A 25797-nucleotide genomic window follows, 5' to 3' on the forward strand; every position below is an offset into this window, starting at 1 on the left:
TCGCTGAAGGGATCAAATAAACAGTAACAGCAGAATGTTTTATTACAGGTTTATTTTCAAACGGAAGGGGAGTAAATGATCATTCATGGAGCGGGTTTGGCTCAAGAAATTGCTGAAGTGCTTTTAGTTTATATTTTAAATGCAGCGCAGCGAGGGATTGAGAATATGAAGGTGTAGGACCTAAAGCCGACCAGCAGATGGCAGCAGAGGATGTGAAGCGTCCGTCTTTGTGCCTCAGCGTCACAATAGAAACATTTTTAACATGTTAGGGATAAATCCACAGCAAAGGATTGTGGGTCAGAAGAGCATGCTGGAGGACTTCCTGGTGTAATAATTTAATATACTTTTAGGTCTCACTTGTAAAAAACTCAAAGTGACTTCCTAGTTAAATAAAGGATATATGAATCTGTATGTCGTATACATACTTACATATGTGTGTATGTATATATACATACACAGCTAACTAGCCAGCCATCTGTGTGTGACAGTCTGTGTGAAGCATTAAGTTGTTAAATTTTACTAATTTTCTCTACACTTCGTAACGTTATTACTCCATTGATGGTTTTAGTCGTTAACGCAAAACCTCACGTCGGTGACTCCACAGTTTAGCGTAAGTCGGTTTATTCTTTTTTTTTTACGCTACGCTGCGTTTGAACTCGGAAAAAGACATTTCTGATTTGTATGTCAGAATTTAAAGTGGAAAGCCGCCTGAGGTCAGATTTCTGACTGAAAGTTGGACAAAACCCCGACCGTATAATCCAAGATGGCTGCTCCGCATATCAACGGTAAACGAGCTATAGTAATAAGCTGTTTATTAGCCTCGTTTCTCATTAACCCAAATCATACACGCAGTACTGTCCGACTCCTATCTGACACGATGCTACGGTCAACTCGGGTGTGACGTCATTCCCTGCTACTCATTCAGATTTCTGAAGTAGATGGAATACAGCATCAACGGCAACGTTACACTTAAACATGGCCGCCGCTCTGACCGTCCCGCTACGTTGGTTTGGATGTCTGTTCTACTCGTCTATTTCTATGGGTAGGACGTGTTAAAACTTGTTCTGGAACACTGAATAGTCGTATGAACGTTGAAAGTGTCGTCGAGTGAAGCGCAGCAGTGAATTCCACGAGCCAAACCAAAACTGAAAACTGTTTCTAGTGCGAACATCAGAACTACACGACATTTAACACAACGAGTCCTTTTTATTTCGGGGATCCGTCTCTTTGGATAGAAAAAACATTTTCTCGGTTTATTTGAGTGACTTTAAAAAGCGTCACTTTTACAACTTCTTCCAGCATGAAGAAAACAAACTTGACTGGTTAAGACTCAAAACAAATACAACAAAAATTTGCATAAGCATGACCTCACATGTAAAACCAGCTTTGTTGGGTGAGAAAGAAGTTCAACAGTGTGTGTGTGTGTGTGTGCGTGTCACAGCTCGTTTAGATCCTTCAGGTTTGCACATTTAAAAGCAGAAGCTGAGGTTTGATGTCGTCTATTCAGGTAATAGAAAAATAACTCTTTACTGCATCTGACATTGTGCAAAGTCTCTCACTGTGTTGAAGGTGTATACATGTGTATATATATATATAGTTTATACATCACACTCCAGAGGTCTGTTTGTATGGAGCACAGGTCTCCACAGGTTGGTAAGTGTTCAGCAGAGAACCTTTTATATAAATATGAAGTGTTGCAGCGCCACAACAGATTAAAAGGACTTCACTGCGACTTGATGGCATCTTTAAAGCAGCAGTTTGACAGCAGGTATGAAGATGACTAGTGAGGGTTATGGATCATTTCTTTGTTGCTGAAGGAAGAGCATTTCATTTCTTTACTTTATTTTTTTTGCTTTGGCAAGAGACGATGGTATAAGAGGGATAAAGTGTTTTGAGTCGTCCATTATTAGGAATTATTGGGTCAACGAGTCATTAAAGTCACAGTACGTTACTGATAATGGACACCTCGGACATTATCCCTTTTTATTATTCTTTATTTAATCTTAGTCCTGTCAAATGTCCTTGTTTTTTTTCAATAATTTTCAGTCGAGTAAACTGTTTTTAAACCTTACTATTTAAATAAGGTTTTAATCAGTGAAAACTCTTTTAGTCATCAGATGATTATATTGAACATTTCAGACGAGCAAAAATATCTATATTTGAAATGAAGTGACCGTTCTTCAACACGATGCAACACTGACTTTATATCACACGTGACCGACTATAATGAAGTTTGAACAACTACACAACCATAAAATAACCAGTTAAACATGAAATAACATTACAACCACTAAAAAAAAAAAAAAAGACCTTTTACATAAATACGACGGAAGCCAAATGAACTCTGAAATGAGGGATTAGAACATCATCTCCAAATAAAGTGACAATTCCACTTATTGAACATGTGAAACAGATGCTGAAGCATCATAATGCCAAAGTAATTAGGGTTAAAAGATCTTTTCCACATGTTCAAACCACAGACTGAAGATAAGAAGTAGACGTCGTCATGGTGACGTCACTCATTGGTTTGTGGACTGATGTTATGAAGCCTCGAGTTTGGCGATTTTGCCGTCGCCATCTTGTTTTTTTGGCAACCGATGAACAGAAGTGACCATATCTGGACTGAGGACAAGTGACGTAGAGACCTCGTATACGTCTCTGGTAGAGACGCCGTATACGTCTCTGGTAGAGACCTCGTATACGTCTCTGGTAGAGACCTGTCAATCACTGTGTAGTTTGACTGAAGTTAAAAATGAGTGTGCAGATTTTAAGCACATTTTTAAAAGTTTTTTTAAAAATACTTTAAAACATTTTTTAAAATTCAGTGACAATATGGACCGAAGGATCAAACAAACCGTGACACAACCAGCAGCGTCGTCTGCTTCAGACACACAAACATATCAGCCACTCAGCATTTTAACAGCTTTTCTTTTCAAAGCTTCAAATAACAGACTCCGCACTTCTTTTCATGCATCATATAAAATATTAGTTCTTTCTTTTTCGGTATATTTACATAATATATTACACGTGATGTTCTGTACAGTAAAAGTTCAATCTACACCACATTTGTAAAAAATATTTTCTGACCCATCATTGTTTTTTTTTTTTTACATGAAAAAAACAAAACAAACAAGAATAAGAGAAAACATCCAAAACACACGAGCCTCTGGGCGTTCGCTTCTGCAGGACGTCCTTGAAGCTTTGATGGAAGCTTCGGCTGCATTAAAGTACCGGAGAGCTCGGCGTAAAACAATCCTGTGAGGGTGACCGGAGGAGCACACACAAACACAAACACACACACACACACACACACACACACACACACACACACACACACACACACACACACACACACACACACACACACACACACACACACACACACACACACACACACACACACACACACACACACACACACACACACACACACACACACACACACACACACACACACACACACACACCGGGGGAGGGTGTGAGGGACTCCATTATAGGGTTTGTGGCTCCCTGTTTTCTGCCTCCTGCCAGAGAGACACGGTGCTGTGTTCTCTGCAGCAGGAGTTAAGTGCAAACAGCCAAAGATCCTTCTGAAGCCACAGCCCGCTCGTCCAATCACGTCTCAGAGCTGCACGTTGACTCCTCCCCCACCTCTCAAAGACACCCCCACGTCTGGGTTTGACACTCACACAGCCGGCTACTGTGGCTGCTTGGCCGAGCGGTCAGACAGACTGTGTCTCCTGTGAGGGGCCAGCTGCTGCTTCTGCTGCTGCTGCTGTAGCTGCTTCTGTTGTTGTAACTGTTGCAGCTGTTGCTGCTGCTGTTGGGTGGCAGCAGCGAAGGCGCCCTGCTGCTGCAGAGGGAACGCCGCCTGCAGGATCAGCTGGGTGGACTGGTTTCCGTGAAGAAGCCGGGGAGCCTTGAGTGGAGAGAAAGTTTGATTAGCGGGACGATGAGAAGACGGAAGTCAACCTGTTGAGCCGAGTCAAGATTTAAAGTTACTGTGAGCGACTTTTATCTGCTTCTGAAACACATTAAAACACAATTCAAATGATTAGGAAATCTAACATAGTATGTTTTAATATAACATCTTGTCATTCGTAGTTTTAATGATGTATTTGAATCTGTTTAGAGCTCGTGTTAGGAAGTTAAATAACTCATAATTGATCTCTAATATCTATGTTGTTGATGTGAAAACATCCCCCCCCCCCCTAATGGTTTACCTGTAGGAACTGTGTTTGCTGCTGAGCCAGGTGAGCCTGCCCTTGCTGCATGGCTGTGACCGGTGACTGCTGCTGTACCTGCTGCTGCTCCTGCTGCTGCTGTGGCGGCTGCTGGGAAATGCTGATGGTCTGGGTCTGGCCCTGCTGAGGAGCGAAGGCCGTCACCACTTGGCCCATGAACATGGTGGTGGGGACCATGACGGCACCGCAGGCCATCTGTCCCGTCACCAGCTTGGTGAGCAGCTGAGGACTGGCGGGAAACCTGGGATAGATAGTCGCCCAAATACATAATACAAAGCAAAGATGGATGCTAGACTACCGTACAACGGTGGTCATAGAAACATAGGCCCCATTTCAGCCAGAAAAGGGCGCTTTGTGTACAGAGGCCCTTAAAGTGGTGGGCAGCATGGCATAACATGATGACAAACCTGATCTGAGCCGAACGGTCCTGTGCGAACGTGGCCACAGCAGCAGCGCTGGGTCCGGTATTCTGAGCCAGGCTGGTGGCGATCTGGACCATGTTGGCCGGGCTCTGCTGAGGGATCATCATGGCGTTGTAGAGAGAGGCGGGCAGTGGATTCTGTTGAGGCTGCAGAGTGAGAGACGACCGCTGAGACTGAAAACAAACAGGACCGGAGTTAGAGACTGAGATGTGTTTAATGATCAGCACTGAAGGGGGGGGGGGGGTTGTCAGACCTGTGAGAGCGCTGTGCTCTGATCCCGTAGGAGTGTTTGCTGCTGGGGCTGGATGGCATGTTGTTGCTGGATGCTGTTCTGCAGAGGTCCTGCAGAGACCACCTGGCCCTGCATGCTGAGGGTTCCTCCCTGCTGCACCACGTTCCCCTGGGCCATCTGAACAGAGCCCAGACTGAGTCCTCCGGCTCCTTTCGGCAAGAACATCTGAAACATCCAGCGCAGATTCTAGTGAAACAATTACCGACCGACCAACTCAAGTCAACCAGTCAAGTAGCAGTTTGCATCCACGTCTGTCCAAAATGTCATCAATTCATTTTCTCATAGACTTCTATACAACCAGAGGAGTCGCCCCCTGGTGGACACTAGAGAGAATGCAGCTTTAAGAAACTTTTGCATTGGCATCACAAGAAGTGATGCTTTTCTGTGATGTCGTGCTTTTCCTGAGCACTCTCACCTGCAGGTTCTGTCCCTGAACTCTCTGCAGCTCGTCCTGGATCTGCCGCAGCTCGCCCTGCTGCCGCTGAATGTTGGCCTCGATCAGCCTGGTCCGCTGCTCCAGCTGCTCCTTCAGGCTGTGCATGACTTCCAGCTGGCTGGAGAACTGCACCATCGACTGTCAGGGAACAAGGACATTGGGGACACCGCCGGGGAGTTAAATGGCAGTACGAGTGATTCAATCTAAAGACAGATTCAGTGATTCAGGTGCAACTGAAGCTGTGGTCCAGGTTCATATCTGGAGCAGACAGCCTGTATTCTACTTATGCCTCAGTGTAGGAAACTAAAACATTGATTAATGCTCATGATCTTAATAGGAAGAAGAGAAAAGCCTCCTGAAATACATTTAATTATACATTTTATTTTAGATTCTTGTAATCACATTTAGAGTACGAAATATACTCATCTGTCTTTATGATGCATGATGTGCAAAACAATATTAAACCAGAAAATAAACGGTTTAAGTAAAGTTATTTTTGGGGATAAATAATATAATTTATTAGAAAATTGAAATATTCTGCAGATCCTCCAGCTCAGGATTCCTTCAGATGTCAGTGATTTTTGAGCCACGACAACTTGGACAAAATGTGTCCTGAAAACAGACGAGTTGAGTTTTGTTTTTAGCCGTTTGTCGTAATGAATGAATCCAATAATGAGGCTCCACTAACAGAATCAGTCCGTCTGTCTCCGAGGATAAGATATCAATAAAGCTTTTAGAAACGAGATGAATATCTTACTTGGCTGCTGATCTGAACTTGTTGCTGCTGCTGTTGTTGTTGTTGTTGTTGTTGTTGTTGCTGTTGTGAAACCATGGATGGGGCCATGTTCTGTCCTGTATTTTGGGAGCTCATCGACTGCTGAAAGAGTTTAACACAAACCAACATTAACACCAAACAAACCAAAAAGGATGAAGAACGGTTCAGAACAAATCACTTCAAATTCTTTCAATTAACTATCACTAATTAATTAAAACAATGTCTCCCTAATTAAAGCTCTTTCACGCCAGACTCCGCTCTCGTCCCTCCACCGACCTGACTGCTGACAGACGACCTCCGTTGGGACGTCATCTCCACAGCGGAGACGGACTGGCGACCCGGAGTACTCCTGCTGTCCGCCTGGAGCGTCATCTGAGACGCTGAGAGGGAAACAGAAACACGTGGTGGCGTTAGACTTTGTCGTCGTCGGACAGGGTTGTAAGAAAGTCCGCCATAATCTACGATTACCTGTCATTTACATTTACATACGAGAAAGGAACATTCATAGGTGGAGTCTGTGATTCTAATCTAATATCTAATCTAACTCCTCGAGTGTTCATACACGTCTCTTTTCATTTATTTCCATAATCCGGTATTATTGGTGTGAGCGGGAGAGCAAACACCTTTTCAGTGAATTGTAAAAAATTAAATACAGTTCTGTTAATGCAACTTCAGCTCATGACCACCTAACACAAGAGACCGTGCGAGTCGTGTAGAGATGGCTGCTTACAGGCCGGGTCAGACACGGCGGTGCGAGAGGATTTGCGTGAGCTGCGAGACGAAGCCGAGGGCGTCCGGCTGTGGTTGAAGCGCTCCAGAGCCTCCTTCAGGCTCGACGTGTTGAGCTGCGACTCGGAGACGGAATCCTGGGACTGCTGCGAGGTCGAGGGAGAAGAGTCAGCCGGGGTCTCCGTCACAGATTACTGATCCATCATTTTAAAACAAACCAGCTGCTGTAGAGCAGGAGTCTCACCTTGGCTGCTGTGATCTCAGGTTGTGATTCTTCGATCCCGAGCTCTCGGCGCTGTTCTGCTCTCACTTCAGCGTAACTGTGGATAAAAAGATAACCCCGTCATTCTGAGTAATAATCATTGCATTTAAAAATCTAAAAGCTGCTTTTAAAATCTTCCACGTACCTCACAACAGTGTGTGTGCAGACTATAAACTCTGGCCTGGAGTTCCACTGGTGGTAGGTGATGTAGTAGTGGGTCTGAAGCCAAATCCACTGCTGCCCTTTGGTGAGGAATCGGTAGTAGCAGGACTTTCCTTTGCCGTATTGCATTACTGCAGACACACAAGGAGAGGGAGCCGACTGACTTCTGAACGCTCAATAAAGAAAGCGGACGACCGTGGATGAACTTTGAGATGTACTCACAGTGTTCGTGGCATTTGGCCAACGTCTCCAGGTCATCTACGTGGTAGTAGTCATACCCTGAAGTACCCAGCACCTCAAACGGGAGGTAACCTATAATGGGTGGAGCTCTGGACAGACAGAGAACATGTTATTGAGATGAGTCTTTCTCCTTCACCTTCTGTTGTTCAGCTATAAATACGGTCCTGTGAATGATGCAGAATCAGTCAGGATTGTATCTCATAAATCATCGTATCCTCATACAATGGTCCGTATAACATGTGAAAAGTTAGTCCACATTTTTCGTGTGTTTTCTTACGAAACTACGAAAACACAGTCTGGTGAGTGAAGCACATCTAAGAGCCACTTTTGCCGGGTGTCTGGTGCCAATTTTCACTAAAAATAAATATATATATATAATAATAATAATAATCACAAATTGGAAGAAGATACTTTAAGAAAAAAAAAATAAATAAATAAATAAATAAATAATATATATATATATAAACGTTACCTGTGGTCCAAGAAGAGAAATTTCCACTCTAAACTATGTCTGGAGGTGAACTCCTCATTCGGCTCCTCTACAGTGCACATCTCCTGTGAAAAGGTAGAGGTGAAAGTGCAGAATGTATTTAGACATTATCTATATTTATCTAAAAAACACATTTACTAAATGCTAAAGTATCCGAGCCCATGATCAGGGTTCTGTTGATCCATAATGCTGACGGGCTATCATTTGATTCTCAATCCTCTGAACCCCAAAACCCTCCGGCGGGATTGAGAAGCTTGTTTTCTTTAAACGTTCACCAAAACTACACCGTTTATCAGCCACAAGCTGTAAAAATATGTTATTATCGTCGGATTATCATCTTTCCGACGGTCTTTGAACACATCATGTGTGACGAAGCCTTCCATGAGAAAAAAGAAGCAAAAGTGAAGCTTAAAATTGTAATATTTCAGCAAAAACAATGAATTCATTCTAAATGTCGCCACAAATAAACCTTTTGCTTTAAACAGATCCTGTAAAAAACATTAAATTCTGAGCTCCTCAGCGCAACTATGAAGCTATGATTGACTCGTTTGAGACCAACAGTCACGAGACAATAATTCTGTGAAACTTCGACTGAACTTCAGGCTGCTGATCGCAGAGCGGAGAGGAGAGGAGAGAGGAGAGAGGAGAGAGGAGAGAAGAGAAGAGGAGAGGAGAGGAGAGAGGAGAGAAGAGGAGAGGAGAGAGGAGAGAAGAGGAGAGAAGAGGAGAGGAGAGGAGAGAAGAGGAGAGGAGAGAGGAGAGAAGAGGAGAGGAGAGAAGAGAAGAGGAGAGAAGAGAAGAGGAGAGGAGAGAAGAGGAGAGAGGAGAGGAGAGGAGAGAGGAGAGAAGAGAAGAGGAGAGAAGAGGAGAGAAGAGGAGAGAGGAGAGAGAAGAGAAGAGAAGAGGAGAGAAGAGAAGAGGAGAGAAGAAGAGGAGAGAGGAGAGGAGAGAGGAGAGGAGAGGTTCTAGGGAGAGATTATAAAAATGTAAATAGCTTAATAAATACAGCACATGGAGCATAAATTGTTTTTTCCAACATTGGTAACACATGGAAAAATGTTGGATATAAAGATTTCATTGTTTTCTAATTTAAAAAAAAATAATTATTAAAGAATTTAACTTGATTTATGGCATCGTAACTGTGTTATTCTGCACAAAAGACATTTTTGGGGCAAAAAACGCCCCAAAAACTGTTTGGGGTTCAGAGGGTTTACAGCAAAAAGTAAAATCAACAGCAGCTTCTTAACTCAGCCGGGAGAAAGACACATATTTATTTTAAAACAAATAAAAAGTGTCTGTGAACAGAATCACCGCCGGAGAAGAGGGAGAAGATGATCGTTACCTTGATGAACTGTGGTTTGGCGAGCCTCACAGTCGCTACGAGACACACTCCGTCTTCAAAGGCAGAGTGAAGCGATCGCTGGATCACTCCGTCGAAACCGTTGCGGGTACATTTAGGCACTGGTGACAAACGACACAACAGAGGAGTTAAAGAGTCTTAAACAGCCACGAACCTCGAGGCTCAGACGATCAGCGGAGCGAAGCTCACCGTTATTCAGGAACTTGAAGTTTCCAATGAACTTGACGTATTCGTACACGGGGGGCTCTTCGGGGTCGATGGTCCCTCGGAGCATGTGGCAACAGAACTCTAGCTGATTTTTTGCTGAAAATAAAAAGGAAATGACAGCATTAGAAAGTTAGAATTGACAGTAAAATGACACAATAGCATAATTAAAACAAATGGAAACGATGCAGATAAAACGTTCCGCTGACTTTTCAGATATTCGGGTGTCAGCGTCTCTCCCTCCACGATGTGAGAGGACAGAGCCTTGTACACGTCTGAATGCTCCCCCGTAGGCAGGAAGTTCAACAGGTTCTGATCCACGAGATCAGACTGAAACACACAGAACATCCGTTCATGAATCTCTGAGCATGTGCACGTACACCGCGTCCAACAGGGGGCACTGTTGACACGTGGGCTTTGCCATAATGTTCTAAAAAAGTTCACATCATACTCACGGGTAAGTGCTCTAGTAGGGACGTCACACTCTCAGAGGCGTAGATTATATTCCCATCAGTCATAATAGCAAGAAAAAATCCATCTAACGCCTGACAAACAAAAGTCACTCTTTTAATTCACTCTGAACAAAAGTCTGTAAACAAACAGAGAAAGCAGAGACGACTGCAGAGCGGCACCGTGTTCTCCTTACGCTCAAAGCTTCTGTAGAGGTTTTTGAATGAAGCATTAAATGTCGTCAAACCTTTTGTACAATAAACTTATGTTTGTATCACACGAGTCTGAGAATCTAATTCTATAAATAGCTATAATAATATTCACTACCGACAGCTTTACCTTCGCTTCAGCCGTCTCTCCTCCGGATGTCTGAGCTTCTACCAGAAAGTAAGCAGACTTTTTAATTGTGTTTGTTGTCATTTGTTTCCTACTTTGTTGTGCTGCAGCCTACAGACAAAGTGCAAAATATCTAAAGTCCAGTTATGAACGACATGGATCAGAGATTTGTTTGGGAAAAGGAGCTTATTTGGGAAAATTCAGAGGTTGTTGTAGCGGTTAAGCTTCCTCAATCTGTACTGCTCCATCAAAGATATAGCAGCGAAGCAGAGCGGAGAGCCGCTTCTAGGTCGCTGATGAAACATGCTATCTGGTGGAATCCGCGAGAGCAGAGGATGACCGTGGGAAACATTTAGCACCGGCGCTCATAATCCCGCAGCGGCGGTTGGAACACTGATAAGTGGATCATAATCTTTATCTGCAACTGAGCCCAAATACTGGGCTCAAACTGAAGGAATAGAATAAAGAAAAAGAAGCTGCGCAGCATTCGAATGTCAGCCGTAATGCACTCGATGCTGAAAAGTGCTCTGAGCTCACCTCCAACATCAGCTGAGTGAACTCTTCATTACTAAGAAAAGGAGGCTTCCAGTCTTGTCTGATCTCAGTCGACTCGGACTGAGTAGCGATTTCTGATGAAGAAGATAAACAACACGTCAACAAACGGGTTCAGCCCAAGTACGAGACTCACGAACAGAGATCTCTGGGTCGCGACGAGCGCTCCTCACCCTTGTGTTTGTGCAGAAAGTCGATGCTCTTCTGCAAAATAGTGGACTTGTCCATTTTGCGGGTGTTGCCCGGTAGCATGGTGCCCAGCTCCTTGATGAGGACATTGAACTGGTCTCTGCGCTTCTTCTCGGACTTGTTACGGGACTCTCTGTGGGTGGAGATAACGGTAACATACAGTGGTTTGGTTGCAGCTACATTAGCAGTGCTGCAATCATTTTAGGGCTATGAAAACTTTATTAGGAACGTCTGATGTACCCCTACAGTTAGGTAGCTGTATCCATCTTTGCATGGGAAGCTTTATTATCAAATGAACTCTCATAAAAACTAAAGTTGTAATATCACGGAGGATGACGTGGGGGGGGGGGGAGTCGTACCGTTTGGCTTTGTCCTTTTCATCTCCTTCCATTAACCCATCAAAGATACTGCTGTCATCCCTGCAGAACAAACAGCAACAGTTAAGATCCTCTTAATATTCTATAATCTTTTATGTGGAGAGTCTCTCTGCTAATCCTACATTTTGATTTTGACGTAAAAGCAGTAAAGAATATAACTGAACACGTAGAACCTGAACACTGGAACCTGAACGTGACTCACGTCCAATGCTGCTGAGAGAATTACACATTTGTTTCCACCAAAAGTTGAGAGCGTCGATGCAGGTTTTTGTTTTTTTTAAACACAGGAAAACCTGCTAAATGTACGATAGACTCCTTTTCTACTGCCAGTAAACGAGTAGCCGTTCTTTTTGTATCTTTTATTACTTATTCAGTTTCTCTTTCAATCTCTCAAACCAGTTTGGTGATCGTTGGAACAGTGGAGAGAATAACCAAGACGTTTAAAAAAAGAATAAAATCAATGTATTTAGTTCCTCTCGGGTTTGAATGAGTTTTACAACAATCAGCGACGTAAAATGACCGTTTCTGTCGATGGAGTCTGGTGGCTTTGAGTAGAACACGTAAAGACCGTTCCTCTTCACATCCAACTCTGTGAATTACGTGTTTCGGTCAAACCAGAGTCGGTGATTGTTGGAACAGTAGAGAGATTAACTAAGGCGCTTTTATTGAGTTTTATTTTGTTCCTGTTGAGTTTGAATGAAGTGTGTTTTCGATGATCAGCGAGGTAAAATGACTGCTGTCTGGTGGCTTTGAGGAGAGAATATTAACTGTATGCTTTGTACGTAAATAAATTATAATAACTGTCCAAATCCCTGTTGATGTTATTTAATACATATTCACTTCAACGCGCGTCACATTTTTCCATCACTGCCAGTCGGAGTTGGAGCCGTTAGAAACTCGTGACTACGTCAGAGTCACATGAAGACAAGAGACAGATCTTTTTTTGTCCACTGGGAAAGAGACTTTAGTCAATTTGATCAAAAATCAATGTATGGCAATTGTGAGAAACAATTGGTTTGAATCATCATCTAGAACAAAGCATTTTTGGGGGGATTATTGGTGTTTTTGACACGTTATAGACGACATAATTAATGGAAATGAATAAGAAAACAAGGCGGTAACTCAAAGCGTTTGACTCACCGGTCGATGCTCGAGGTCATTTTGTTTCCTATTCAGGGTCGCAGTGCTGGAGACGAGTCTTTTAATCGTGAGGTAGACATTTGTGAACGAACCTTTGACGAAAAAAGAAACACACATGAAACAACATCTTCCCAAACAGCTTCAAAACAGTAGACAAAGACGAGTCCGATGGGTAAAACAAACACAAACCTCACCTTACTGACAGTACAGCCGGTCCTGTGAGAGGATGAGGAAGCTGCTGCTGGATGAAGGCGGGGTCACGTTGAGGCGATGGAAGAGGCGGAGCTCCGCGAGTCCCGGAGGAGAGTCACCGAAAGGTTCCTCAATCAGAGGGGAGACAGTCGAAGAGAGGTCTTCAGAGAGCGGAGTTTTTCGATTGCTCCGGGTGTGAGACTGGCACATGGCAGCGACATCAGAGCCTGTACGAGGTGAGAAACACACACGATGTCGTTACTGAAATACAAAAACAGCTCATCAGCTTATGAAAGGCAGCGTATAAAGTGAGGTTGGCATAATTGTGATTATGATTTTTGCCATTCTATACACTCCATTATTCTGTCCAGCTTGGCAATAATGCAGAATTTTCCAGCCACCTCAACTGCCATTTAGAGTGAGACACTGTGTCGGCACAAGCAATGACTAAAGTCCCATATTGTGGGTTTCATTCAGGCGGCAACCTCCAGATCTAAAGAGTGAAGCCAACGCTTCATGTGTTAAAGCTGCATTCTCTCTAGTGTCCACCAGGGGGCGACTCCTCTGGTTGTATAGAAGTCTATGAGAAAATGACTCTACTTCTCTCTTGATTTATTACCTCAGTAAACATTGTAAACATGAGTTTATGGTCTCAATCTCTAGTTTCAAGTCTTCTTCAATACAGCATGATGTTCATTTAGTACATTATGGTCCATTTAGAGTCACACAGACCATAAAGCAGGGGATGCTTTAGGGCGGGGCGACACAGTGATTGACAGGTCTCTACCAGAGACGTATATACGGTGTCTCTACGTCACTCCTCCTCAGTCCAGATATGGTCACTTCCTGTTCACTGGGTATGGAAAAAACAACATGGCACCGAACCAATAGGTGACGTCACGATGACTACGTCCACTTCTTATACACAGTCTATGGTTTCATTGCAAATACTGATGCAAGTCTTTTAAAGTTAAGTTATTGCCTCATGTTTCAAACCCTGAATGCTGATGTGGCAGATCCAGTAAAGCATCCATCTTGATTTAAACCCTAAAGTCAGTGATGGATTCATGCCGACGTGTTCTTCCGATCACCTGACTCGACTCTTCTCTTTGTGGAGGTCGGCCCACAATAGATCGTCAGATTAAAGTGAGAAGGCCCGCTGGGGCTCTAGCCTAAATATTTGACCCACTTACTTCATGAACTAATACCGTCAGAACCTGAGCGGGAGGTTTTCTCAGCAGGACGGCCTATTTATGAGTTGGTGAGAAAATGTATCGTGATACAACGTTTCCTTTATTACAAATATATCTTTTATTGCAGATTTAGCTATTTTAGGAATTTTTTTACTCAAGTACTTAAGGTCTGTTATTGTATTGTATGCGAGTAGCATTTGGCATTAAAAAAAAACACTAATTACTATAACATACACTATCACACATTCACGTTTAAGGAAAGTCTCCAAGATACCACAAAAACACATCACAAAAATGTGTTTACGTTCACTTTCTTTATATTTTGTAGCACCTGAGACTGATGTTCATCTCGATGTGAGCTACAGGGACATTTTAATATGGATCATTATTTAAAAGAATGCAAAACCTTTAAAAGTTTAGGATTCTTTGAGCACTCATTGAACTTGTCCCGACACTGAATCTGTTGTGCATCTTTAAGGCCGCCATCTTAGCCAGAATAAAACGTTAAATCAAATAAATAAAGACAAAGTTTCGGAGCTGAAGTGCAAACGAGCATTTCAATTATCCTGGAAACAGGACTTCAGTGCGTCTGCGTTAGTGAGGAAGTTATTTTACTGAAATAAAGATTTAATAGATAAAACTATTTGTCGAGGCAAGTTGATTTCTGACTCACTTGACACGGCTGGGCAAGTGGATAAACAAACTCTTGTTTTTTTATTGCCTTTAAAAGTTGACTCATTGCCTGCACAGAGATAACAAACCTATAGAGAAGATAATAGATACAATACCTAAAGACAGACTTCCTTAACTACTAACCAAGTGTCAGAGGGAAACCCTACTCAGCACTTATGGCAATTTATAAATGAACTTACTGCCAGGTTCATCAAAGCAGGGAGGGGAAGTCAGCACTGTGAGAACTTACACCTTCATGTGAAGACATGCAAGGGGAAAATAAATGACAGTAAGAGGAGGCGGAGCAGGTTTAACCGAGAGCCACTGACTTGCAGCTATGCAGTGTTATTTCACTGCACACCGCATGACACAAACACAAAGAACGGGGCGCCTTATCTGAGATTAGCGCTTTGGCAACACAAGCGGCCAACGACTACACTTTGTAAAAAGGGAGTGGAGACTTGTGTTAAAGCGCTTTGTCTGCACAAAAAACAGAAGCAGAGAGAAGTTGCATTTCTGCTCTACAGCATCTTGAAAACAGCCCCAGACAAAAACACTGAATGTCAGAAAAAGAAAAGAGCGACACGAGAGCAGGAGGAGAAAGGACGCCAGCGTATCAGACTGAGCGTTGTATAACCGCCAGAGCAGAGGTTGTATAACCGTGATGTCATCTGTGCTTCACTGACCCGCTGGCCCAATGACCTACTTTCCTCGTCCTCCTCTTTCTCCGATCTAACTTAATCACAGCTCCACAGGCAACACCTTCCTGCTCCGACCAATAACACCACCCTCCCACGTCAGCACACATCCTCTAAAGACCATTTTACACAGCGAGTAACACGAAAGGTGCGATATCACGTTTCCTCATTTAGTCACACGATATGCTGAAAGGTGTTCCCTGGGCCTCGGCGGGAACAGACGGCAAGGATTAAAAACAAAACGAAGCAGATGTGCAAAGATGATGAATTTTCAACAGTCAATTATCAGATTCTAGTAACGTCGACCATGTAGACGTTCAAATGAACACACCTCATCGCTTTCATCCTGAAAACATGCGAAGTCACAGACTTCGCATGTTTCGCAAAACACTTGTTTGTCATCATTTTTAGCACATGTGTGTGTGTGTGTGTGTGGGTGTCTGTGTGCATGTATGTGTGTGTGTGTGTGTGTGGACGCATACTGGGATGTAGGGCAGCAGAGCTCCGAGGATATGAGTCACTCCGAAGTGGATCTGTGGCACCGCTCGTCCCCCCCCCTCCCTCCCTCCCTCCCTCCCTCCCTCCCTCCGCCACACCCTCGCACCGAGATGCCGGCGCAGTCGACTGTGCCAACAACACCATGGCAACCGGGCCTCGCCTTGCGGAAAAAAACAAATCGCCTGGCTGAGTTCCTCCGCAGCCGACACACACTCCCTCCATCACAGGAGACGAATCGGACGACGGCGTTCTGGTCTGTGGGAGTAGAGACGCTGCGACAGGTCGACCTGTGCAGGAAAGCGCTGCAGTGACGCACGTTCTCTTCATCCTGCAACATTTAGAGGAAATCACAAGCAATCCCTCCCGTCCTTATTGTGATGAGGCACAGTGTCCTCACCAGGGGGAGAGAGGCTTTCACTATTAAATTAGGCGACACAGCAGAACTGAACAAATAGAGAATACAGCAGAGCGTTCTCTTGAGCTCACAAACTCAAATAGAAAATGTACCCGGTGATGAAAATCCAAAATGTAAAGCAGTAATCAATATCCATCCGGGAGAACAGCTTCTGTACTTTTATGCTCCGCCACACAGGATAATATCACTGCTCATTAGAACACCACTCTAATGAAGGCAGGAACTACTTGTTGATGTGCAAAGGAGCAGCGGCCCTCGATGCAGAAGCATCCTTTAGAAAACCAAAATGCTATCAAATCAAGCTTTTCAGCTAAAAAATAAATAAACACATAGTTGGCAGTCGAACAGATGGAGCCTCAACGAGTAATCAGGTGACCGGCTGGTCTTGCTGACGCCTCGTACAAGGCACGTTGCAGACAGAGCTCCCAAATGCATCACATGGTTCGGTAAACTCCGGAGTCATGGCAACTCTCGTGTTGTCTTCATCATCTCTACGTCACACCCCCGACACCCGAGAGCGAAACCCTCACAGATCCCAACATACAACATACATGCTTTTAAGAAAAGACTGGTGAAGATTAAAAACTATTTATGTATTTTCTTTTTTGAGTGGGTCAGGGGGTCTGGGCTATAATGCAAAACAAGGAATCTAATTTCATTTCCTCTTGACTTTGGGAATAGAGCTTTAGCTGAGATGGAGAAACTCGGCTGTTTACAATATTCTATTTAAAGTGTAATGAAGAACTGCTACAGAACATACATATTAAATGGGATAAAGATCTTGGTACGGTAGATGCAAAATAAATGGAAGAAATGTTTACAACATATAAAATTACCACAAATGAAAATATATGTTAATTCAGTATAAATTATTGACACCGGCTCCTCAGACACATGTTTAAAGTGAGTGACTCCCTCACACACGCCTTTTGGTTCTGTGACAAAGTAAAAAAAAGACTTTTGAAAAGTAGATTTCAAGAACCTGCAATTATAAAGTAAAGACCTAAAACTCGCTGGTACTATTGGACATCAGTGCCGTCTGCAACACAACAGACTTGGTACTCCGGTGAGGAGGAGGAGGTTGGAAATATCCAGGATGATTTTAACAGCCGTCATTCTAAAGACTCATGCAAATCAACAAAAAACCAACACACGAATGAATGAATGACTCGGTCACACATCCTGTCTGAGGCAGCATCAAGGCGTGCACGTCCTGCTGACATGCATCCACTGAGCAATCAAAGGATGTGATTCCCCCCTCGGGTTCACGGGCGGAGAGGCTTCCTCTGTGACGTGAGACGGCGTTAAATAACGTCATTGGTCATTCGGCCGTTGAGCAATAAAATCCATGCGTTGGTTACAACTGCTGCAGCGTTGTAACCAACCAAAAACTCCTCAACGTTCACACTCACGGCGCACCCCAGATCCACAGGCCCGGCAGCACAAAATAGGTCTTTGTTTTGCCGTTTCTTTTTTTCCTCCACGGCCCTACAGACAGGAATGTTTGAGAGGCCGCGAGCAGCTGCGGTTGGCAGGGGCCCCCTGGACCGCTGCCGGCCTCCAGTCCCAGAGGACCAGGAGCTGAGCCAGGGGCCTCGTAACCGACGCCAAGTGGGTCATTGGAGAATGACTGCAGACCTACAGTCCTGTAGGACCACCGTCCACGATCAGAATATGTGACCGCCAACACCTCATCTGGAATATATACGCTAACTATGCCAACCGGACATTTTGTTCCCACAATATACGAGTTTGACCATTAGAAACCTAAATAACCGATGCTTTTACTCGACTCGGCTCTGTGTGAGTGTGTGTTCTTGTAGTTTCCCAGAAGACTTTGCACCACATTATATTATACTCTACAGATTAATGTGTCAAGGCCTTTATTGACTGCAGTTAATCTCAGATAAAGGGAGCACTTCCAATCTACCATTCATCAAGCAGAACCTCACAAGATCCGTTTAGACGTGCTGCACTGTGGGAAATACCACAACACTCTCATAGGTTTTGTCTGAACGTGTTGTAAATCGGTACAGAAAATAACTGTGATTGAAACGTCGTGCCTATTTTCTCCACTGCTCAAGTGGGATGAGAATCAGAATAACCTTTATGTATTTCGTATAAGCGCACATACAAGGAATTCTTTTAAATTGACTTCTCTTAATGTACTTCCACAGAAATAGAAATAACAGCTCGGGACAAGGACAACAAAGAATAGGCAGGACTGTTACAGTACGTACACAAGTTATATATATATATATAAATATATACCAAAAGCACCAATGACCAGCAATAAAGCAAGAGAGAAAATGTCTTAATACCAGTCAAGTGTTCTGCAAATAGTGCATTTAAACTTCTGAATGGACACATGTGGACTGGATCACTATGCACATGTAAAGGTGACTATATGCTGTATGTGTAGGATGTATATTGACACCAACTGATGATATGTACTGTACTTATTAAAAAGGCACCTTTGGAGCTGCTGACCTTTTTACACCAAAGGTAAGATAAGATCAGAGCTCAGCAGCAGTAAACTCTCTCTCAACACAACGCGTCTCGTGAGCCACACGCTGAATGTCTGGTGAGGATTGAGGCTCCAGCGGTCCGGTCATTGTGTGTCAAACAAGTCCTATAAAGTAGCTTGTGAGTCGGATAAATTGTCTTGAACGTTTGACAAGCTGGAGTTAGAATGAAGTGAGCCTCTGTGGTCTCTTCATCTCTGAGGCTAGCGGCTCGCGGCTACATTAGCCGCTACCAGCATCACACACCGAGATCTCTCAACCCGACCGTGGCAGTGGTGCCTTGTGGGTAGATTACATTACAGTCATTTAGCAGACGCTTTTATCCAAAGCGACTTACAATTCAGATTCTATCACATACACCGTAGGCATAGCTACAGGAGCACGGGGCTCAAGTGTCCAAGATGTCTTTTACCTTTTTGTCCTTTGAGTCGATGGTTAATTAGAGAACAGCTTCACCTCATGACGCACGGGTCTGTCGTCAACTCCTTAATGTCTGAATCGTTCACCTGTTGAACAGAAAGAGAATCAAACTCACACGTCTGAATCAAGAACGTGAAGCTCATCAGTGTAAACAGTGATGCTCAAGGTGTGCGAGTGTGCACGTGAGAGTGTGCACGTGAGAGTGTGTGGACTTGGACAGTTTATAACTTTCGTCACGATCAAAGACATCGTGTTCATAAGCTACCCATGGTGATCAAATTAATGGGACATTATTTTGATGATTTGGTTGGTGATTAAGTGCTGAACATGCACAGATCAGAATTACATATTTTATCTTTAATATATCTTTAATTATATGATTTTATTTGTGTTCAGTGCAGTCGATGATTTGAATTAGTTCGAACTATTTGTGGGCTGGAAGAGTCAACAGCGTCTCCGTTCAGCGTTGTTTTTCTCCTCCGTCCACAGGTTTCCTCTTCAGATCAGCTTTGACTAAATATCTTCTAAACAATCTTTAATTCAAACCAGATTTATTTCTAGTTTAGAGGGTGTGATTTTCATTTTGTTTCACATCTATCCTGAATATTAACTATCAAAGATCTTCCTCATTGATTTGGTTCACTTTGTCAGAAGACAGACAATACGTTTAATGAAATCTTAAGTGAGGAGGTCAAAATCAAACACCGTGCCTTCATCATTTGAAGTTAATTGTAATAAGAAGCGCTTTTGTCTTTGACGGGAAGAATTGGCCTCATACACGTTCCTTTAGATGAAGAAATGTCTTCTTAAAACCCACTTGTGCAGTTTTCATGAAGATTCTGATATTAATGTTTTCTGACACCGATAAATACGACGGCTCATCTCTGCAGAAGTTCCTCCACTTCAGATCTATTGTTCGTTTTAAACCCCCGGCGCTTCACCCTCTTTAGACTTTGGTTTTGTCCGTTCTGTGCTTCATTCTCTCAACCCTTCTTTTCAGTTTCTGTGTGTGCACACGGCCCTGCAGTCTCGTGCCCGCTCACGTAGACCGACAGGGCGTTTTCCAGTTGAGATTGACCGACATGCTTTTGATTTACGATAACATAAGTACACAGGTACGAACGAGTCTGCGGCTCAAGAACACGACATGAATTCGAATTTAGACTTTTCTCAGGAACTAAATGTAAGAAGAAGGCCCGAACCTGTCAGCTGTGAGAGAAACAATCTCATAAATCTCTTGGGAAAGTCTAGAATGTGTATTTATTGAATATGTTTATTTACTCTTTTTAGGAACTAGGGAACAAACTACATGTTAGCCGTTCATAGATGTTTAGAAATGTTCATTTTTACTTTCTTTTGGCCAATATCACTCGCGGAGGAATTTCGAAGATAATTATTATATCTCGACAAGCTAATGCCATTAAACTCTAGTGTTGTCCAAATACAGATTAAAAACACATAAAAGGGCGATGGGTGAAATATTCCTTCATTACAATGAACATGGTCAGTGTCAGATAGTCTGGAGGTGTCACAAGACGCCTTTTGGGTAAAATAAAAGAGATATTCTGCAAAGGTGTTAAAAGGGAGAGCAGGGAAGTAGAACGTCGCTTCATATGTTCTGATAATCTCACAACAAATCGATCATTGTTTGTGTGATGAATCTCAACAAACAGCATTCTGCAGACCAAATATTGGCGGCACGAGATTATGAGCTGCAGGACAAACGTCAGTCTGTAGTCACAACAAGGCTTTATATCGGGGAAGTCATGACTCACAGTCACGTGTCCTAAACAACATTAAGAAGACAATGCTGAACGTAGTTAATCTGATATCCTCCGCACAAAGCCAAATCAAACCCTGAAGCACTGGGACAGCGAGCAGCGTCCATCTTTCACCACATGCAGTTAAACTGAGAGGACGAATAAAGGTGAAGGCTAAAGTAAAGACCGTCACTGCTGAGAGAGAGACAACTTATCAAACCCCTGCTTCCAATAACAACCGCACGCGTGCGACAACAGAGACGCAACCGCTAAAGACGTGAGATGACGTCAAAGTCAGGGTCACTTCTGAGAAAAAGGCCCGTGTCAAAACGCAAGAGTTTCACTCATGATAGCAGCGCTCACACACTGTAGTAAACATATTAGAAAACACTATTTCAAGGGTACTTTAAAAGATAATTTTGAACGTCAAGAAAGTCACTTTTTCTCGTAAAACTGTTGACATACAAGAGTGTGAAAATACGAAGTTAGAAAGACGACACACCCTAAAGTGTCGTCTCTCTCTGAAGCTACGATGTGTGTGTTTTGTACGATGTGTGTGTTTTGTACAATGTGTGTGTTTTGTACCGGGTTGTTCTCACACCAATAACAGGTCTCACTCGTTCTTTCACTCACCGGCTGATAAAAACACATCAGATCAGATAACACAACCTTTGTACGTGGAACATAGAGGAGTTAGCTCGCTAACTAGCAGGCTAAGACAGGGAGACGAGAGACGTAGTTGACTGATCGGGTTTAACACTAAAAGAAATGATAGTACGACAAATCGCAACTTGCAAAATTGTCTTATAAATTGACAAACATCATGTGTGTAATTCATGGCACAATCCAAGTATTTTGCCATTGACTACTGTACATATTGGGGATGTGGGGGACACCTGATGGTGCAGGACTTCACGTTTCTACAGACTACTGCAGGTGTTTTCTAATCTTCAGCATTCATTAACCGCTCTCCGATAAGTAAGGAGTCCCCATGAATCTGCTGACTATCAGCATCAGCTAGGAATGAATATAATTGGTAGATCCATCACTTCTTATCAGTGAATGATAAGAGCTGCACGCAAAGCTGGAGAACGTCATATCTGAATCTACACATCTACACCCCCCCCCCCCAACAAACTGCAACCAGTGAACAGGAAGTGACCATATTTGGACTGAGGAGTGACATAGAGACATCATATACGTCTCTGGTAGAGACCTGTCAATCACTGTGTAGCCCCGCCCTAAAGCATCCCCTGCTTTATGGTCTGTGTGACTCTAAATGGACCATAATGTACTAAATGAACATCATGCTGTATTGAAGAAGACTTGAAACTAGAGATTGAGACCATAAACTCATGTTTACAATGTTTACTGAGGTCATAAATCAAGAGAGAAGTAGAGTAATTTTCTCATAGACTTCTATACAACCAGAGGAGTCGCCCCCTGGTGGACACTAGAGAGAATGCAGCTTTAACACATGAAGCAGTGGCTTCACTCTTCAGAACCGGAGGTTGTCTCCTGGTTAATACAACGATCTTAAAATATTTTGTTTTGAAAAAGAAGCAATATCAAAATGATCAGCATTTCTATTTATTTTAAACTTTTTTTTCTTCTTCTTTTTGTTACGATCAACTGTGTGATGCATTCAGACCCCTTCATATATTGTTGTATGTTGCAAACCCTTTAGTAATCAAAGCCTTCAGCATGTTGACATAAAAATGCTTTTTATATAATCCAAGTACTCCAGACAGTTCAATAAGCCACTATGAACCAGATACGAAAGGCTCACTAATGCAAAACAAAGAAAAGAATACTGCGAAACTAATCTTTGGCACTACGAGCTACAATGAAACACAATGAATGGTAGATAAGGGAAATAATCCGACTAAGCAGTGTCCTCTCCTAACCTGCAGCCAGCAATAAAACATGTGTCAAAGTATTTCTTAATGCTCCACTATCAGCTCCAACACTTTTGTGTAGTAACAATGTATTACTACATCTCTATTGTGTGCCTGTAAGGTGAGTTATTCATATTTAACAATCACAATATCTATCAGAAAATACAGTAAAATCACATTTTTAGCTTGTAGGAAACATTGAAAGTTGTCAAGTTTTTCTTCACAAAATCAGACGGGATTTAAAACAGGAAGTCAATTTAAATATATTTATGTAGAGTAAGAAGTTATCTGATGACACTGGTCTAGACCGTATTACTTGGAAATAATTTTTGAAAGACATCTTGATGAACTCTGATGTTACCACCGTCTTTAAAATATTAAATACAACAAACATCCAACTATAGTAGACGTCACAAAGTTTAATTTAACATCATAACTTAATTTCATTATATTATTGCATTATGCAGTTTGCCACAATGCGCCATAACGTGTGCTATGAGGACAGTTGAAGCTTTATCTGAATGTGTACCATGCTGTCATGCTGTAATCTTAAGATTAAGTCCTCATATGTCTTATTTTTTGGTCTATAACTCAAATAAATTCAGTTTACTGTCAGAGAGGAGAAGAGAAACCAGACAAATATTCACATTTAAGAAGCAGAAATCTGAACATTTTGAGTTATTTTCTTGAAAAAACAATTAATCAATTATCTAAATTGTTTGGTCCCAAAGCCAGAGATGAAGTCCTCATATATCTTTTTATTTCCCATAACTCAAATGTATTGAGATTACTCTCTCAGGAGGAGTAAAGAACCAGAAAATATTCACATTTAAGAAGCAGAAATCAGAACATTTTGACTTTTTATATCATAAAAAAATGACTCAAAAAGAGATCAGAATAGTTACCGTTTAATTTAATAATAATAATAATAATAATCATTGCAGCTCTATCTAGGTCACTGCTGGATGACAGGTAGACCAGCGGATTGATGTGATTAATCTCATATCTGCAGCACAACAGCGATAAACACGACCGGAGATTCGAGAGAAACGCAGCTGCTACAAATCTAATAATTCACACACCTTGGAAAGAAAAGGAGAAACCAGACATACCGTTAAAAAAAGAGGCAGTAGTCGTGGATAAGACGGTGCCGGTGAGACGTGTCCGGTTGTCACGTATGTGAAATCACACCTGAACTAAAAAAAACAAACCTCTATCCGTGTATCTGTCTGTCTCTCTGCTGCTGCTGCTGCCGGTGATACCGGCCGGCAAAAACCGGGGCAATGATTGCTAGCATGCTAACAGCTACCTAGCCTAGCATGCTAACGGCTACCTAGCATTGCGTGCTAACGTCAGTTATTACACCCCCTACAAAACAACAACAACAGCTTTATATAGTTTGACACACTTAACTGCGATGTATGACACACACTGTTACGTTATCCGGGACAAATTAGATATACATTGTTGTTGTTTATTGTAACTGCTAGTTTTACTTATTTGTTTTACTGTAAATGTAGCGAGAATTCAACAACATACTGTATGTATGTCAAACCTAGCTGCGGCTAAGCTAGTTAGCTTAGCTAGTTAGCTAAGCTAGTTAGCTAAGCTACGTGAAGCATTAGATAAGAATGTGGGTCACCGGGCCTTTGGCCAGAGTCTTGTCACCAGAACAAGCACACGTAAAAAACAACAACTGCTCCGTTTTGCTGCTTTTTTTAAGTGGTGTCAACAGCAACACACACGCAGGCTGCGGACATTAAGCGATGTTAAAGAGTTGAACCGGTAGAAATTAACACACACTTACCCCCGAACGGGATATCCCTCCACCCAGTGGCGCTGCTGCCGCTGCCGCTGACGGGTTGACTGTGCAGGGCTGACTGGAGTTAGAATTGGAGCCAAAAAGGGCCTACCTACCGCTCCATGCTCCAGATAACAAACACACACACACACACACACACACACGCACACACGCACACACACACACACACACACACACACACACACACACACAGGCATGCCTGGTTAGAAGAAAAGGTGATCGACATTCAGGTTTTGTCAGATTACCTGGATTGGATAGTCACGCGCAGGTAACTATGTTATGTACTGTTTGTTGTTGTTGTTGACATCACTTGTGGAAAGACAAAAAAAAACAATTTTAGCTTCCCCCCTCTTTTTTAGGCATGTTATTTACATAAAGACAAAACAAACAAAAACATTGCATAGGGCTACTATGGTCTGAATTCAAAATTCAACATTGAGCAAAATATTGTCCATCAACTCAAACAGTCAAAGTTGATGAACAATGTTTTTATCCTCATGTTGATTTTTTTTCAACGTGAAAACCATATCATCTGCCCAGATAATTGTTGTTGTTGTTGTTGTTGTTGTTTACATTCCTTATGATGCAAATTCAAAAACATACACTACGTGAATGCTTTATTGTTTTAGTTTTGTTTGTTGTGTGTTTGTTGTGTCAATAATTGGCTGCAACTGAATTTCATGGAGCATCCTGTGTTGCATGATGACAATAAATGATCCTTAAATTATTGAATAACAGATTTGCCCCAAAAAATATTGTTGTTTAAAGCAGAGGGGTTTATCTTACAAGATAGAGAATATATGAATATACCCTCTCATGTGTGTCATTCTTGCACTTCTATAATTATGTGAAAGAATAACACAGGAGACATTTATTAGACATGTAGCCTATTAAATATGTCTTTAGATCAACTTTCAACTTGTAATCGTCAACAAAGGTTTTTGGATTTTTTGTGGCAAGTCAAAGAAAGACGATAAAATACAAAAGCCTAAATATATATATAGGAACATATAGTGTTATGACATGTTTTACATGTTTTACATT

General features: G+C 42.4%; 1 protein-coding gene across 3 annotated transcripts; it reads right to left on the bottom strand.

Moving 5' to 3' along the window:
* Positions 1-35: 35 nt before the first annotated feature.
* clocka (clock circadian regulator a) lies at positions 36-24872 on the bottom strand. Of its 3 annotated transcripts, XM_076087354.1 has the most exons (24): positions 24739-24872; positions 19266-19359; positions 12855-13079; positions 12661-12752; positions 11503-11562; positions 11128-11276; positions 10940-11031; positions 10406-10513; positions 10072-10161; positions 9826-9946; positions 9602-9715; positions 9395-9513; positions 8035-8117; positions 7545-7651; positions 7306-7453; positions 7143-7218; positions 6900-7044; positions 6446-6549; positions 6152-6271; positions 5374-5532; positions 4920-5123; positions 4652-4839; positions 4224-4485; positions 36-3919 (listed from the first exon to the last, which is right to left on the bottom strand). In XM_076087354.1, exons 4-24 carry the CDS (start codon positions 12678-12680, stop codon positions 3698-3700), a joined length of 2691 nt encoding a protein of 896 aa, XP_075943469.1. In that variant the 5' UTR covers positions 12681-12752; positions 12855-13079; positions 19266-19359; positions 24739-24872; the 3' UTR covers positions 36-3697. The 3 variants fall into 3 exon arrangements, with proteins under 3 accessions (XP_075943469.1, XP_075943471.1, XP_075943470.1); XM_076087356.1 differs by lacking the exon at positions 10406-10513 and having other exon boundaries at positions 6900-7041; XM_076087355.1 differs by lacking the exon at positions 10406-10513.
* Between the last annotated feature and the right edge of the window lie 925 nt (positions 24873-25797).

The sequence above is a fragment of the Anarhichas minor genome, unplaced genomic scaffold (assembly GCF_050575085.1).
Source record: "Anarhichas minor isolate MPS153535 unplaced genomic scaffold, ASM5057508v1 ptg000010l, whole genome shotgun sequence".
NCBI lineage: Eukaryota > Metazoa > Chordata > Actinopteri > Perciformes > Anarhichadidae > Anarhichas > Anarhichas minor.